The following is a 15674-nucleotide window of genomic DNA, read 5'->3' as shown; positions in this document are numbered from 1 at the left end:
GATAATTTTAAATGCGAAATGTTCTGAAAGTGGACAATTTCTGCTAACAAGGGAAGTTAGGGGACTCAGGGGAGATTCAGGAAATTTTGAAAAAAATTTCGCGCAAGTAGGGTAGTTCGTCTATGAGACGAAAACACTTTTTGGTGGCGTTGAATGAAGGTTTTGGGGGGATGAGATCAGTGTGCTTTTTAAAATATGCTTTCTGGGTGTATAAAGGCACTTTTGTAGGTATAAAAGAAGATTCGTTTGATAATATTTAAAAGAAAATGAATTTGTACTTTTCAGTGTGGTAACTGTATCTTCTCAAACCGTACTTCTGTAACAATGAAAAATGATTTTGTATTATTTATTCATAATTATTTAAAGTTTTAACTTGCTTAAAGCTTCTTGTAAAATTCTTGATACTTTACTAGAATGTTTTATTAGACTTTGCTAATTAATTAAATTACTTGAATAGCTTCCTAAATTGAATACGATTACATTGTTCGTACACCTGATAGGTAACGCAGTATTATAACGTATATGCATAGCATTTTCGACAATTGAGACCAGTAAAGTCCAGAATCATATTACTCAATAATTAGGATATCCATTCCCTAATTTCAACGGACCTGAAGTCATAGAATCGGATACATATCAATTGTTGCAACTGGAAACTCCAGAATTAATCGTTGCAATTATCAGAGAAATAGTTATATTCCATGTACACTGCAATTCTACCACTGTTCCTACCTCTGATCATTTATTACATTCAAATAATTTCATCCCCTTTAAAAGACCTTTTCAAAAATTCATTTCATCGCTCCTACAAGATTTATTACACTAACATTTATTAAACTCAAATTTTGTTAAAGGGTACCTTGTATGATTTTTATTTGAATTCAATTTTCTTTCCTTCTTCAAGATATCTTCAACAATAGGAATTATTAACTATTGGTATGCATTACAAAGGGAAACACCCTCGACGCAAGTATCGGAATGGATAGAATAGGATACCGAACTTCCAATACGTCCGATCCGATGCAAACAAACGATAAACGCAATTCCAGACTCTCGACGAGGTGTAAAGCTTTACGTACACCAGGAATTCCAATTTTCGAGCGGCGCAGATGTTCAGTTTACCATCAGTTTGCTACCGAGAAGACATTCATTTCCCGACTACGTTCGGAAGCTACCGAACACGTAGCTCTGAGAAACTTCGAATCCCATGGCATCGGCGTAGAAGCCGCAAGGCGTACGCACGAACCGCGGTCAAAAGGATCCTCTGACGGAATCGTAGCCTGACAGAAGGGGTGGGACGGGGGGCGTGGAAGGCCTGGAGCTTAGATGGGACACAGCTTTCGGCGAGATCAATTTGACGAATTCGTCTCACTGAGCCACGATGTCTCGAAAGCGGCACCCGCGGGACTGACATCCATCTAAGTATCCTCGTCGAGGCGACATGTGTAGAACGATGTTGAACACGTTGACGTACACGCGGCAGGGAATCGTCCTCGATCGGAAATGTAGCGTGCATAATTCCACAACGTAGCAAGAGAGAACTGATTCGCCGATATGCGACCGTTGTACAGGGTTCTGTAGAAGGAAGGTTTAGGATCTGGTGCGTTGGCATTGATTGCATCAAACTTCTATTGGTTATTGTCGTACACTGGTTATGAAGAATGTCAAATTATTTAATATGTGTACTTCATTCAATATACTCAATAATTGCCCTGAAAAGAAATTATTTGTACATAGAAATTATGTAATATACTTCATTCGATATTCTAAATGTTTCAACTGGAAAGATATTATTTATCGTGAGGATTTATTGAGCACTAGCAGACTTGTGCTTCATACACTGAATTAATGGTGTGTCAATAATTTTAATGTAGCCAGGTAATGAACAATACATAATGAATTGATATACTTTATTCAATATACTAAATTCTTACCCTGAAAAAAAATTATTTATCAACAAAGAATACTTAAGACGATGACGATAACCTATTTGTCTGCAATTCCGTTTGAGATTCAAGGTTCACTTCAGACCATCCCTTTAACCTATTTACAGTAGCGTGCGTAGTGTATTGACGTCTCAAGAAGCGGTTCTCGATTCGTCTTCCGTGCCAGCTAAACACGCTACTATGTTCGAATTGGAATTTCCTGCTTAGGGTGAATACGGAGAAGCCTAACTCCCAGGATTCGTTCTTGGCATTTTACCGCATTGAACGAAACAACGCTAAACGAGGTCATTGGAACTTGAATAGAGCTAAAAGAAAGCACAACACACACTTACATGTGTTAATTTGATGATTCGCTATATTAGTTTCCCTTTTTTTCAATCTTAATAATTATAATTTTGTGTCGAGGAAAATTGTTGAACCAAGTAAACCATTTTATACTCACAATCACATCTACGATTTAAAATAAAACGAACTATTCAAAACATAAATACTATCAAATAGCACAATGTAAATAATCTTTCATCCAACTCTGAGAACAAATAAATATTTGACCTTCATCAAATGGAAGAACAGATTCGCTGCCACCCCCCGATTAAAGATAGTCGGCGGTCCCGATTCTCGATCTTTAATCGAGGGAAGTCGGCGACGTGTAACGCACGGCGAGCTTGACCATATGCATAAAACATGAGAGCGAACTGTGTCTCGAATCGGAATTATTTACCTTGGTTAGCCGGACTCGTCGGAATTACAGCGTAACCGCGTCCAACGATGGAATCGAGGAAACGTGCTCCCATCGTGGTCGTCCCTATCCTCGGAACGAAGACGACATCGCGTGCCCGTTCCCCATACGCGATCGCTATCACTGGCTATCGCGATATTAACGGCGAATTACCAGGGAATTTGCACGCTAACCAGCGTTGCGGCTTTCAATTTCGACGACGAAAGTAAAATCGACGCAAATTAATTCGGGACCGTTTAACAAGCTCCCACGTTCGTTCGATTTCCGTCCCGTTCCAGCCATTCGACTTTTTCGAATCGAATACGTGACTGGGCATAATGTTTCGAAACGGGGTTCGTGTGAGTTTTTAGTTAGTGAGGGAAATAAGTAGAATTTTTAGAGTGTTATTTGCTGTTGGAAATTTAGGGAAGAAGTATTGTTATGTTACCACTCCTGGATGAAATTTACAAGTGGTATCTAATTATAAAGGATTAAATTTGTAGCAGGAGGTATGTAGGATTATAAAAATACGGTTATTGAATATTTCTTTAGCGTGGACCAATGTTTGTTTTATTTCGGGTACTTAAACTGTATAATAGCATCTAATCGTGTAATGAAAATTAAAAGCTGTGTGTTCTACCTCATAAAATATATACTTTCTGTCCTCTATCCAAGCTGTGTAAAAATTTGGAAACAAAGTAGAGAAAAAATTCAGTTGAAGACTTAAAATATAAAACATATAAACACGAATATCTAAAACACATCCCAAGGAAATAAATAACATTGAATTATTTACAACTCGCTTTAAAAATGTTAAAATAAAACATCCTTGAATATTTCTAGCCCCAATCGATGGAAAGATATCTGATTCCCTCGATGAGCCCTTACCCCGCAATCCTAATCGGCATTCGAAATTACATGGTAAACCTTTTATTTGCTCCGGTATACTTGGTCCAGCAATCGAGCAATCCACGTCGATTTACAGGATACCGTGATCTCCGATTGATCCTTAGGTTACGGGAGCCCAAGTAATCGCATCCGTGTATCGGTTTCCCCGTTCACTTCGCACTGTCTCTCATCCTTTCCGAACTTCGTTTCACCGTGATGAAGCAGAATAATGCACGCGGTGCAATGCCGCAGGAAAGCGCCAAGTCAGAAGTCTCGAGTGTTTGCAAGACTCGAAAAATGGGTCGATTGAAGCTTGCGAGATCCACGCGTCTAACGAGAGTGGCAGCGTGATTGTGTTCCGGTTCCCGGTCGAATCGGAGGGAAAAAAAAAATTCGCCAGCTTCCTCGGACCGATTGCTCGATAAATCCTCGAGATCTAATCGAGATACCGCGGATCGATGGGACTCGTTAACCCATTGTACCTGCCACGTTAGGTTCGACTTCCTCGAAAACGTCCTGCGATAGGAATCGTTGGCAAACATCAATGGTGACATGTAAATTTGAAGGTAAACTTTAACAAATATGAATTTGTATTTGTATGTACAGCGATGGGGAAAATTTCTAAATAATTGTTGAAATCAGAATTTAGGCTGGTGCTTTAACCTCTGGAGGGACGAATAATTCTGTTAGAAATCAATAAAAATTCAAGTTAATATTTATTTACATCTATCAATCTCATGGCGATGTTGCTGTATCGAAAACGAAGAAGAAACTTATCTGTCCAAGTTAACAGAAGCCTCATCTATACATCTTTGAATATGGAAACTTTCAACGAACTAATAACGACGTGGAAGTAGAAAATACATGAAAGAAAACTCGATTCAAGTTGGATGTCTTTTCAACAGGATACGTTGGAGTGGATTGTCAAGTGCTATAACATTGCGCAGAAAAGTTATGGCATTACACAGTACGAAGCCGTGATAAAAATTGAAAGATCGTTCGATATTTTGAGCGAGATGTACGTGATGGAAATAGCACAACAAAAATGTCTCGCTACTAAAATTTATTCTTCACTCTTATAGAAATACAGGAATTTTAGAAGAAAAGTAAGAATTTCTTTACATATAGTTGTGAACTCGCGATATTTTTTAAGAAAATTTGTGATGAATATTGTCCACTGGGGCAACAACGTGTCTCGTTGTACTTGTCTGATCAGAGACTGGCACTATTCCACTGGCCGAGCTTAGACCTAGCTACTCTACTTGTCTGACTAATGACTGCTATTGTTCTACTTGAAGAATCAAGATGCACGTGATCGACCTGTTTGGTCAGGAATATCCCCTACCTGACCTAATTTATTTTTTTCAAAATGGAAGAATCTTACTCTCCCACATCTTCGATAAAATTGATAAAAGCTACAAAGGATTTCTTCTATTTCTTTCTCCATAAATGCCACTCGAACTAACACCATTTCTATTTGTTAAAGCGACCCAATACTTGCACCAGAAACAGACTTTCGTCAGAATTTGGTGTTCGGTAGCTCTCAACCGTATCAATTCGCGAATCGAGGCGACATCGCAGAAAGTCATACGTCTGGAAGGAACAATCACGACGTGTTTGAACGAAAGATTTAAAACGGAGGCAGCCCGAAAAACGCGAAGATCGGCAAGGAGGAATTGGCTGGCGACGGAATTTTTCGGGAATCGATTCGCTTGGTCGTTTAAGTATTCGTACACGCTAGTCACGGCGGTTCGAGCATGTCCCGTAAAAGAGAAAGAAATAGAGGACACGTAGAAATCGAGGCGCTGGAAGACTGAAGCCCGATCACGGCCTGGTACCAATGTCAATACGACGTATAACGATTTTCATATCCGACGGAAAAGGCGAACCGAGGACCCAGAACGCCTCCTCTTTCGGTATCCAGGACACGCTTTCGACAGCCCCAACCGGAATTCCCGATCAGTTTTCCATCCCTCTGTCCATCCCCCGCCGTTTCAGGGCAACAAGAAAATTTCCGCGACAGAAGCCAAAGAGAAAATATCGAATGGCTATAGACAAACGTATGGGGAACGATGAGGAATTGGAAGAAAAAGCTAAGAATGGATGTGCTTTATTCGCTTCTTGGCTCTTTCGTCCTGATCGTTACGCTTGGAGACGCGATAAGGCGTGTCTTGAGCAGCGTATAATTGAAATGAGAATTTTTAATTACAGTTAGGTTCGAAGGGATACCGTAGGTTCGCTAATGTCCCCACAGTGTAATTTCTGCAGGAATCTAGGCTGATGTTAATCCTGGGGCTTTGCGATGAATGGCGTTCGGGGTTTGATTTTTCTTTGTAGAGAAAGTTAACGTTGAATAGATTGTTTCATTAAGGGAAGATTGATTCTTAACTCTTTGGGGGTGGGTGAGTTAAAAACTGTCTAACTTAGTTTTGTATGCGTAGGTGAACATCTTTGTTATAGTGACTTTCATAGAAAAATCTCGCTTTGTACTTCAACTCAGATCTATCAATCTATCAAAAGTTAGCATTGAATAGATTGTTTCAGGAAGAGAGGATTGCCTCAATCTTTAATTCTTTGGGTGAGTTGAAAGTTGTTTGGCTTAGTTTCCTATGCTCAGTATGACATCTTCCCATAAACCCTAATCTTTAAATTCTTTAAAATCTAAAACTTTATGTAATACCTCGGCTCAGAGCTGATGCAAAAAATAATCGACGTAGCAGAGGTTACATTATTTCCAAATAACAAACAGTCTACGCCAAGCAGCGATGGTCCGCCCATCGATACGTTCAAAAATAACAAAACGAGATACACGCGGACTTAACAATTTTATACGACACAGAAAAACATTCCGAAACGGAAATCAAAATACAGGAACAGCTGAAACACAAACGAACGCGAGATAGAGCTAACTGAAATCGGAATGTAAATAGAGGGGGAGAAAAAAGTATTCGAAAAGTAATCAAATGGGAACAGGAAACGAAAGCAGAGAGATCCAGTTGGGCCATCGTGTCGCCAAAAAAAAAAAAGGAAGTCGGAATTGTTTACGTTTCGATTGTTGAAATTATTTTGAGAATGATCTAGAAACAGGAGTCGTGGCACATTTGCTTCGTTGTTTGCGATCAAACAGTTTGATATTTGAGGATTTCCCTATTCAATTCTCCATGATTGATACTAATGATTGATGAGTGGCATTATTGAGCTTTCCAAATTCATATAGCATTAGACCTGTGATATGGAACTTGCGTCCACACTGTATTCTTTCATCTTGATAGAGTTCACCTAATTCATTTAAATATTAACAATAAGCACATGAAATATCAATATATTTCATTAGAATATAAATTCTGTTGTGTTGGTAAGAGACATTACCCCTTGCTGCCTCTAATATTTCTGACATTAATTCTGTACGTTTAAAATAAATGTTATTATTACAATAAAAATTTGTTTGACACTGTCATTAGTTTTCTCACGATGTTTAACTACATTTAGTTTTGCAAGTTTGTGCACCACGTACTCGGCCAGATCTTCAAGAACGTCGAGCTAGCACATCCCGTGCGAATCATCCGTAGGAACTCGACAAATTTCTACGCGTTACACGTATTTATTGTTTTCCAATGCGCTGCACGCGATCGATGCTTGCAGCCGAAGAAATATCGCGCTTCACAGACAGTCTGACATGAAACTCGTGCTCTGGCCTGTTTCGTGTCTTATTTCTCCATCCACGGGCCGCGAGGGGCAATAAATTCGATAACGCACATTCCAGGGTAACTTTCCGTGACTGGTTTCACGTAACCGTAAAATATGAGAGTCACTTATGGCGTGCTCCAACCGGCTGTGGAATTTGTTTATAGGAAATGCGGGAGCGTTGAACCGTGGCTCTTTACGACGATGACAATGGGATGCATGAAGAATGTTTAATAAACCTTCGAGGTGGGATTCGTGTGCATAGGCTGTTGTACTACGCTGCAGTGAATGAGTAAAACAGGTGTTTTATTTAGACTTTGTTATCAGGGCCGGCGTGACCTTTTGCGAGGTCCAGTTCAAAAATTTTGAGGGGGCTGAATTCCCATTCAAATCCTACACTTGAATTTCACAACGAGGAATTATTTATTTACAAATGCTATATAATTTTTATAAGATGAATATTAAACAATAATACTTTGTGATTTGAATTGTGACTTGAATTTTACAACGAGGAATTATTTATCTACAAATGCTATATATTTTTTATAAGATGAATATTAAACAATAATACTTTGTGATTTGAATTGTGACTTGAATTTTACAACGAGAAATTATTTATTTACAAATGCTATATATTTTTTATAAGATGAATATTAAACAATAATACTTTGTGATGATTTTTGTCACTCCTTTCAATTTAATCATCGCTACTAAAAAAATGTCTTGCATCTCAGCAAAAATTGCTTCCATTTGTTAATGGTATCATCAGTCTGTAAAACCTTTTAATTCAGTAATTTTCGCAGACCGCGAGGCCTTTTAAAACGCGGGGCCGGGTTCCGGCGAACGCGCTGAACCTGCCTTGCCCTGTTTGTTATAATAATAAAGAAAGTATTACAATGCAATTCAGACATAATACAGGCCCCGTAAATACTGTGAATATTGTAAATATTGTTGCTCGAACGAATGCATTAGTTCGTATTAAAATATAATCTTAAAGTATAAGTACATTAAAATATGTACAGGATACAAGGAGATCAAGCCTGAATATTCGAAACATAAAATCACAACTACATATTAAAATAATAATAATAGGAAAACTAAGTCTTTACTATTGCACCACTCCATCTAGCTATCTTTGAATAAAAATAAGTAATAATTCTCCACTACTAATACACCTAAAACCGACCGGATATTTTCATTTGTCGCAGATTTACCACTGATAACGGATTCAGTATCGTCGAAAGCAACGACGGCGGCGAAGCGCTCGGTACCGACGGACGCGCCGATGCTGTACTACATATTCGATGCCCACAGTACGCTGAACAAACACCAGCATCATCACGATCATCGGTGGGGTCCTCATTTCGAGGGCGAGGGGAAGAATATGACCGTGCAGGCTGGCGGAAGCGCCATCCTCGACTGCAGGATATCCTTGCTGCAAGACAAAACCGTGAGTTTCACTTTTCTCGTGGGTACCATTTCTATCCGCTTATTCGCACTCGTCTCCACGATATCTTCCAGGGAAATTAGAAATGCGATAACTCACAATTAATTCCGCGCCGTGCTGAACTCCGTTGCCCGGAGGATAATCAATTATAATTTACTTTAATTAATTTCTTTGCGCTTGCCTGTCTCGTTTCGCAGCGATTCTTTTGGAAGGAAAATGTCGCGTGCCTGTTACTGTCAGAACTGGGTGCTACTTTTCGGGCTACTTTTCATTTCCGACCTGATTTCGCGCGGAACACGAGGTATATCGTTGATGATGAATTTAATAGGTGTCTTTTTTAAGAGTGGTACAAGCGTTTTGAAGAATTTAATAAATACTTGAGTAGATTGACACACAATATAACAGATTATAACACGATATAACACAACATACTGCAATAGAACAAAATACAATGAAATCTGATAAAAAGCACCTCGTAAGCGCAGAATAAAATAAAATATTTCCATACAATGCTTTATTTTCAAAAAAAATCGAGTTTGAAAATGTCAAATACAAATATGCATACAGTAATTCTTGCCAGTCTTCTATTTCTACTCGTCTATATTAATTCATCTCAGCCATTTCTCTTTGTTCATTGTAAAGTATTTAATTCTATCATTCTCAATGCTAATTTTTCATTCCAATTTGGCTATTCGAAATCCTATATAGACAAAAATTCTTCCCGCGTGTAATATCCACTCGTTAAAAATCTGTTGGAAAGGCGTACCACCCTCTGCATTAAATTCTTCCAACGTGTTTCATCGACGACCTCGAGTTCACGGTCCACGCGCGTGCACTTGCTCCGAGGGGGTGAACTACGACTGATAAATCTGGTACTTTAAGGGACTTAGCCGCGGCGATATTCAACGGTTATGATCTTTTCGGGGAAATTTACTCGAAACACCGAAACGTTGACCGAACTCCGCGGAAACTTATCCAGCGGGAGTAGCTCCGTATATTCCAAAAGCGATGCACTTCGCTGGATCCTGTTCTCTCTTGCCTTCGCGTAATACTAAGCTATTAATCCCGTGTCTGTCGCTATCACTGCTAACGACGATGTCGTGCAAACCGATTATCCGTGCCATGATTATGTTGAAAACGCACGGCTGGGCTGAAAGCAACGTTTATTGCTGTATATTATTTCCGATCGCGAGGCAATGTTAGATTTGATAGATTTGTGGTTGGAGAAGGATAGTGGTCAATGAAGGTTAGAAGTGCTAGAATTAGGCTCCTGGCTCCTGGTCGTTTTGCAGAATATTTTAATCATTTTCGTACTATACATAGATGGGAAGTTGAGTAGAAAGTCTAAGGTTAGGAGTAAGGAAAGCTAAACAAGTGACTGAAATTTGACTGAAAAATACTTTTTATAGTTCGAGTGATTCATATTAAAGAAAATTCAAGGTTGATAATTAGTTTGTTAACTGTGGATATTGACTAATAATTGAGCCGTTCGTACATTCGACGATATAATATACATTGTTTTTTTTTTAAATTCCCTTTATAATATAAATACAGATGTAGCTTTCATCTAGCGGTGTATAAAATTAATGGTAAAGAATCGCCAAATAAATAATCGTCAGTAATGTTACAATTTTTATGCGACTGATGGAGTTAATCGAGAGTGATATCTATTTAAAAAGTTTAATCCAAATTTCTCTCGACTCGCAGAATACCAGAGTACATATTACTTCGAAAAATAGTGGAATCAATTTTTGGTAGTATTAAAATTGATCGATGTTATTCGAGTTATGTTGTATTGGATTCCTTGCGTTCCAACTGAAAAATAGCAACGGCATTCGCGATCGATGGCGATCACACGGTTCGTTGATAACCGTCCATACGCTCCAATCTCTGTTGGCTAGATAATAGTAGGTTGGATATCTATGTTGAAGATGTACGATATCGTGTGCACTTAATGGGGATCGAGGGAAACACCATCCAATTCCAGTTACGTGGATAAACTACGGATTTCAGACTCCTGTTTATCCTTGTACCGATCGATCCGTCGATTCGCCGTGAATTTGGACATAACGAGCAGACTATGCGCTTCACTCCCTCGTGTTCGATACCACATTAGGGCCTCTATGTCATTTCCACTGACAGATGAACGAGAATCAGCGATAGTTGCTCAGAAGAAATCTATAGAAAAATTGTTTGATAATCTTGTGGAGATTAAGTTTCATATAAAATAGTTATGGAAAATGTTTTGCCATTGAAGGATAACATTCAGGGATTTCTTATGTTCTGCAATCCACTTTGCTGAAATAATAAATCATTTAATAAAGCAATATAATATTCTGACTTATATGTAAATATAGTCATATCTAAGTATTTGTAAGATGAAAGGTAAACTTGAATTAATAACACAAACAAAAGCCATGCAAGAGTAAGCTAGATAAAAAGAACAAAGTAATAGAAGACTTGTAAAGTAAATGAAAAATTATACTAAATTTAAACAACATTTAATGGTTTGATAAAAAGACAGTTAAAGGAGTTCGGAGTACAAGGGGAGTTCGCGAGTGTCTCTTGCCTATCAGGATACTTGAGAAGTTACATCTCAGGAACAACACACGAAAGTGATACGATTCATTTGTTGACAGGTGTCCTGGGTACGAAGACAGGATAACGGCGAGAAGGTAAACTTGCTGACGGTGGGTCAACAAACATATATAGGAGATCCACGGTATACAGTGAAGTTCCAGTACCCAGACAACTGGCGTCTACAAATTAAACCAGTGAACAGTAGCGATGAGGGCCAGTACGAGTGCCAAGTCAGCACTCATCCGCCCAAGCATATTCACGTGAATCTCCACATCAACGGTGAGTATTATACCAACTCGTACGAATCACGTTTATGGAGGTGGAAAGCGAACGTCGTATCATGTATACCTGAACGAGAAGATATAGAGAGATATAGATTGAAGTTTGACCGAACGTATTTTTGGAACCTCTTCAACTCCTTATAACTCTTTCAGCCAGAACCTTTGTATAACAACTTGAATCAGTTATTTTTGAAACCTTTTCAACCCCTTCAGCCTTTTATAACTGATACAGTCAGAACCTCTACCCAGCAATTTAAAAGAGATATTTTTAGAACCATTTCAACCTCAAATTCAACTCTCTAAAAGTGTTCTGTACCTAAAACATCACCCATATCACAAAAGAATAAAGAATGAGCCAGTGGCCGAAACCTGAAACATAAATATACCCTCGGGAATGGTATTATATGTTCGTGCAGCTTGACCGTGGCCATCCTTCCGCCCCACATCCATTTCTCCCCCAAACCCCCGTGTCCCGCTCCATATTTGCCCGGAATCACTCATTTATTCTGTCAACTTCGTTAACCGTGTTTGCAAGTCCGCTCACGCAGCCATCGATGCGACTCAATTTATTTTCGTTCGCATATTAACGACCGCTCGTCGTCGACAATTCTCCTCGAGGTCCCCGTCGACGAAAACACTCGATCGGAATTTCCATCTTTTATTTTTGCGCGCGACGGGTACCCGCGCGGCATTCCCAATGAGATGCGCGAAACTCTGATAAAAAAGGGGTCGTTTCGCTGCTATCCTCAAATGATAACACGACGCGGAACAAGCCAAGGAACAGTAAATTGTCACGCGGATGAAATCCTTTAGAATTTTTGTCGAGATTCAGGGTTTCTACAACAACGAAAAGGGGTAAGGGAAGTGTCGAATTAATTATTTTGTTATTTACTCAAGTCGAATTATTAGATTGTGAAATTATCGCAACTACAGAGGGTTCATTGTTAACTGTGATTGGCAATTGATGATTTTAAATGTTTTTACTACAGAAAGGTGATTTTTCGTAATTATAGAATAGGGATACGTTTAACGACACATTTGTTTAATAGTTATTTCTCAGTTGCAGTGAATTATTTGGTGATTTCGAATATAATTACTGCAGGCAGTAGCTTTCGTAATTACAGAAAACAGGGGTTAGAATTAATAATGAATGGTTAATTGTCAATTATTAGGTCGAACTCATATTGATAAACTCTGTAATGATATCATATAAATATTAACTATAGCCAGTGAAACTTTTGCTTTCATTAAGTAGCTCTGCTACAATTTATTCTTTACACTTTTCACTTTTGCACTTTGCACATTTGCACTTTACACTTTACACTGTACACTTTACACTTTACACTGTACACTTTACACTGTACACTTTACACTGTACACTTTACACTTTGCACTTTTTATATCTAAAGATCTTATTCCAAGTTCGCAGCCATTAGCTCTCGGTATTATTCGCGACGAAGGATTGTTCGTCACGAATAATACCGATTACCAGGTCTCACCACGTGGAGGTTGCTGCGACTGGAGACCTGGAGATAAAAGGAATCAAAGTTCCTTCGATCTACCCCTATATAGAGTATACATACATAGATGCATACTCTACATAGAGTCAACGAGCTTAATACTAAGTACGAAACAATGGAAATCAATGAAAACAAAGTCCCTCTGATTTCCAAAGTCTAAGTCTGACTCTGCCAAATAATTATTTGAACTAAATGGAAGCTAAATGGAAATCGCGACACGACGCGACCACGTAACTGGACCTACTGAGTCAGTCCCGTTTCCTCCTGATGGATCTGACTCGAGAGGAAGACGACCGACGCCTCCGAACCAGTCTTCCACGCACTGTAGCCCGTTGGGAGCCACTACAGGACCCGACTTGCACCCGTCTCACTGCGCTTTGGACTTACTGCACTGCGCCGGGAGCCTTGGACTACACTAAACGTGATGCAGGAAGTAGAGAACCGATCCGGAGGAACCGATTGTCGTCTTCTCGAATCAGATCCACCAGGAGGACGGCAACCGACCTTTCTGTCCAGTTACACAGTTGATCACTACACTTATCACATGAAGTTATAGCGACCGAAATGGAGAACGAAGTTGCGAGTCCAATATGGACCTACGAACAAACAAAAGAATTGAAGAAATGATTAATAATTGTTTGGTAAAGGACAGACTCTCGTACACGCATGCCTTAAAACTAACGTAACCATGTCTTAAAACTAACCAAACCAAACTAAGCTACCCACAACCAATAGGACGGACGCGAAACGCGGACGCGCGATCGCGAGATCCATATCGACCGATGGATCGTCGAAGAATGAGCTCTCGCCCCTCGTATACCTGTGTCGAGGGTCGCCGCTCGCTCGTGCCTCTCGAAGTAGAGAAGGGGAAGGGCGAACAACAACCCCGTGACGCTCGATTGCTCATCGAATCTTTCGAGAAAATAATTCGTGAAACATTAATATCACAGCAAAATCATATTCCCCATTGTTGTTTAAATAATAAGTACTGTTAGTAATTAATTTAACTATTGTCGGAAATTAATATTTAGTTGATCCAATCAATAGATATTAAAATATTGATCAATATCGCACGAGTAATATCTCGAATAAATATTTATTCTAAACCGTAATTGTTATTAACATTTAATCGAAAACGATTATTCTACATACCCTTCTTTACATCCGGAAAAAAAGCTGATTAAAAAATTCGGAACACACTTCGCGATGTCCCCTCGTAAGAGGTAATAAAATTCATAGAATTCACTAAAGTCCTCAAGATGGTGTCAATGTTACATAATAATTAAAGAGAAAGGATTTCTTATTTAAAACTCAAGTTCTCTTAAATTAAATTCGTACATCTTTACAAGTAACGATTTAAACGCGCAATCAAGAGGCCACAAAATATTTCTACAACCAAACCACACAGTTTCCTAACATCTCAAGCAACCGGCAAAGTAGAACAAAGCGCATCAACGGAAAAGACTCGAACTGATTTGCCACCAGTTCTTAGCGAGACGTCGCCACAGCAACGCGGGTAAACTCCAGATCCAGAAGCAAAAGAAATCCCGTCCCTTTTGGGTGCGAATGAAGCATGCAAGTTTCCGTCTCGATGCAAATTACAGTGAAACGCGAGAAGCAGCGTTCCGCTCTCCGTGTTAAGATTTTCTCTCGATGACGCCGAGGGAATCGTTTAAATTGGACAACGAGAGGGAATGGGATAAAGGGCGAAGGCAAGCGTTGCGACGCCAGAACAGGGAAACAAGGAGAAACGGGAAAGAAGCACTCAGGTATTCAGCGTGAGATCGAGGAAATTGGCTACGTTCCTGGTACTTTTGTGAACTACGGTGACGCGGAGGCTCGCATTGGGAATCCGTCTGAGCGTAGCGGCGAAATGAAGCTACCACGATAGAAACTGGAAAGAGTGGAGGGAAGTTGATTTCGGCTGATTCAACCCTCTGTGTGCCCCCTTTGGGTCACCTACCTCTTGCCCACGTTTTTCAAGATTAATTTAAGGATTTAAATACACTGGATCGACAGAACCATCTTAAACGCTCGAGTTACAGGAAACACTGGGTATACTAATTCTTGAAATTTTAAAGACAATGACAAGGCTGTTGGAATATTTACAATCTTATAAGTAAGGGACTTTCTAGTAGGAGTTTTAGGATCTTGTTTCTTAATGAAACATCGAGGGTATAGAAAGTAGATCTAATACTTTTATTTTATTTTATTTTATTTTATTTCATTTTTTTATTGTTTGAAATCTCATAGGAGATTTATTACAAAATTGACAAATAGTCGATTACAATATGTAACAAAAATTTCAATTACAAAATGATACATTAATTTGTTAATCAATATAGTAGTACACAGGATTAGTAAATTTAAATTAAATTAAGATTTAAATAAATACTTTTATTTTAAATGAAAGTACACATAATTATAATTAAACGTGAAAATTGGAATTTTAAGTAAAAGATTTTCCAATAGGAGCCTTAGGATTTTATTTTTTAATGAAACATGAATGGTGTGGAATATTCCAAATTTTTTTATTTTACAACACTACTATTTTGTTATTAAAAGAAATCCTAAAGCCCCTTTTAAGAAACCTATGCGTATGAATTAAAT

General features: G+C 38.8%; 1 protein-coding gene across 5 annotated transcripts in view; it reads left to right on the top strand.

Annotated features, from left to right (window-relative positions):
* Nucleotides 1–15674, top strand: part of LOC128878236 (zwei Ig domain protein zig-8-like) — a 296557-nt gene that overhangs the window by 254537 nt on the left and 26346 nt on the right. For all 5 annotated transcript variants that reach the window (XR_008457383.1, XM_054126519.1, XM_054126314.1 and 2 more), the window contains 2 exons: nt 8445–8686; nt 11323–11542. Coding sequence is in view for 4 of the 5 variants with exons in the window: in XM_054126519.1 (XP_053982494.1) it covers nt 8445–8686; nt 11323–11542 (462 nt within the window). In the remaining variant the exon portion in view is untranslated. The remainder of the gene's footprint in view (nt 1–8444; nt 8687–11322; nt 11543–15674) is intronic.

The sequence above is a fragment of the Hylaeus volcanicus genome, chromosome 1 (genome assembly GCF_026283585.1).
Source record: "Hylaeus volcanicus isolate JK05 chromosome 1, UHH_iyHylVolc1.0_haploid, whole genome shotgun sequence".
NCBI lineage: Eukaryota > Metazoa > Arthropoda > Insecta > Hymenoptera > Colletidae > Hylaeus > Hylaeus volcanicus.
This window is presented reverse-complemented; position numbering and strand designations above follow the sequence as displayed.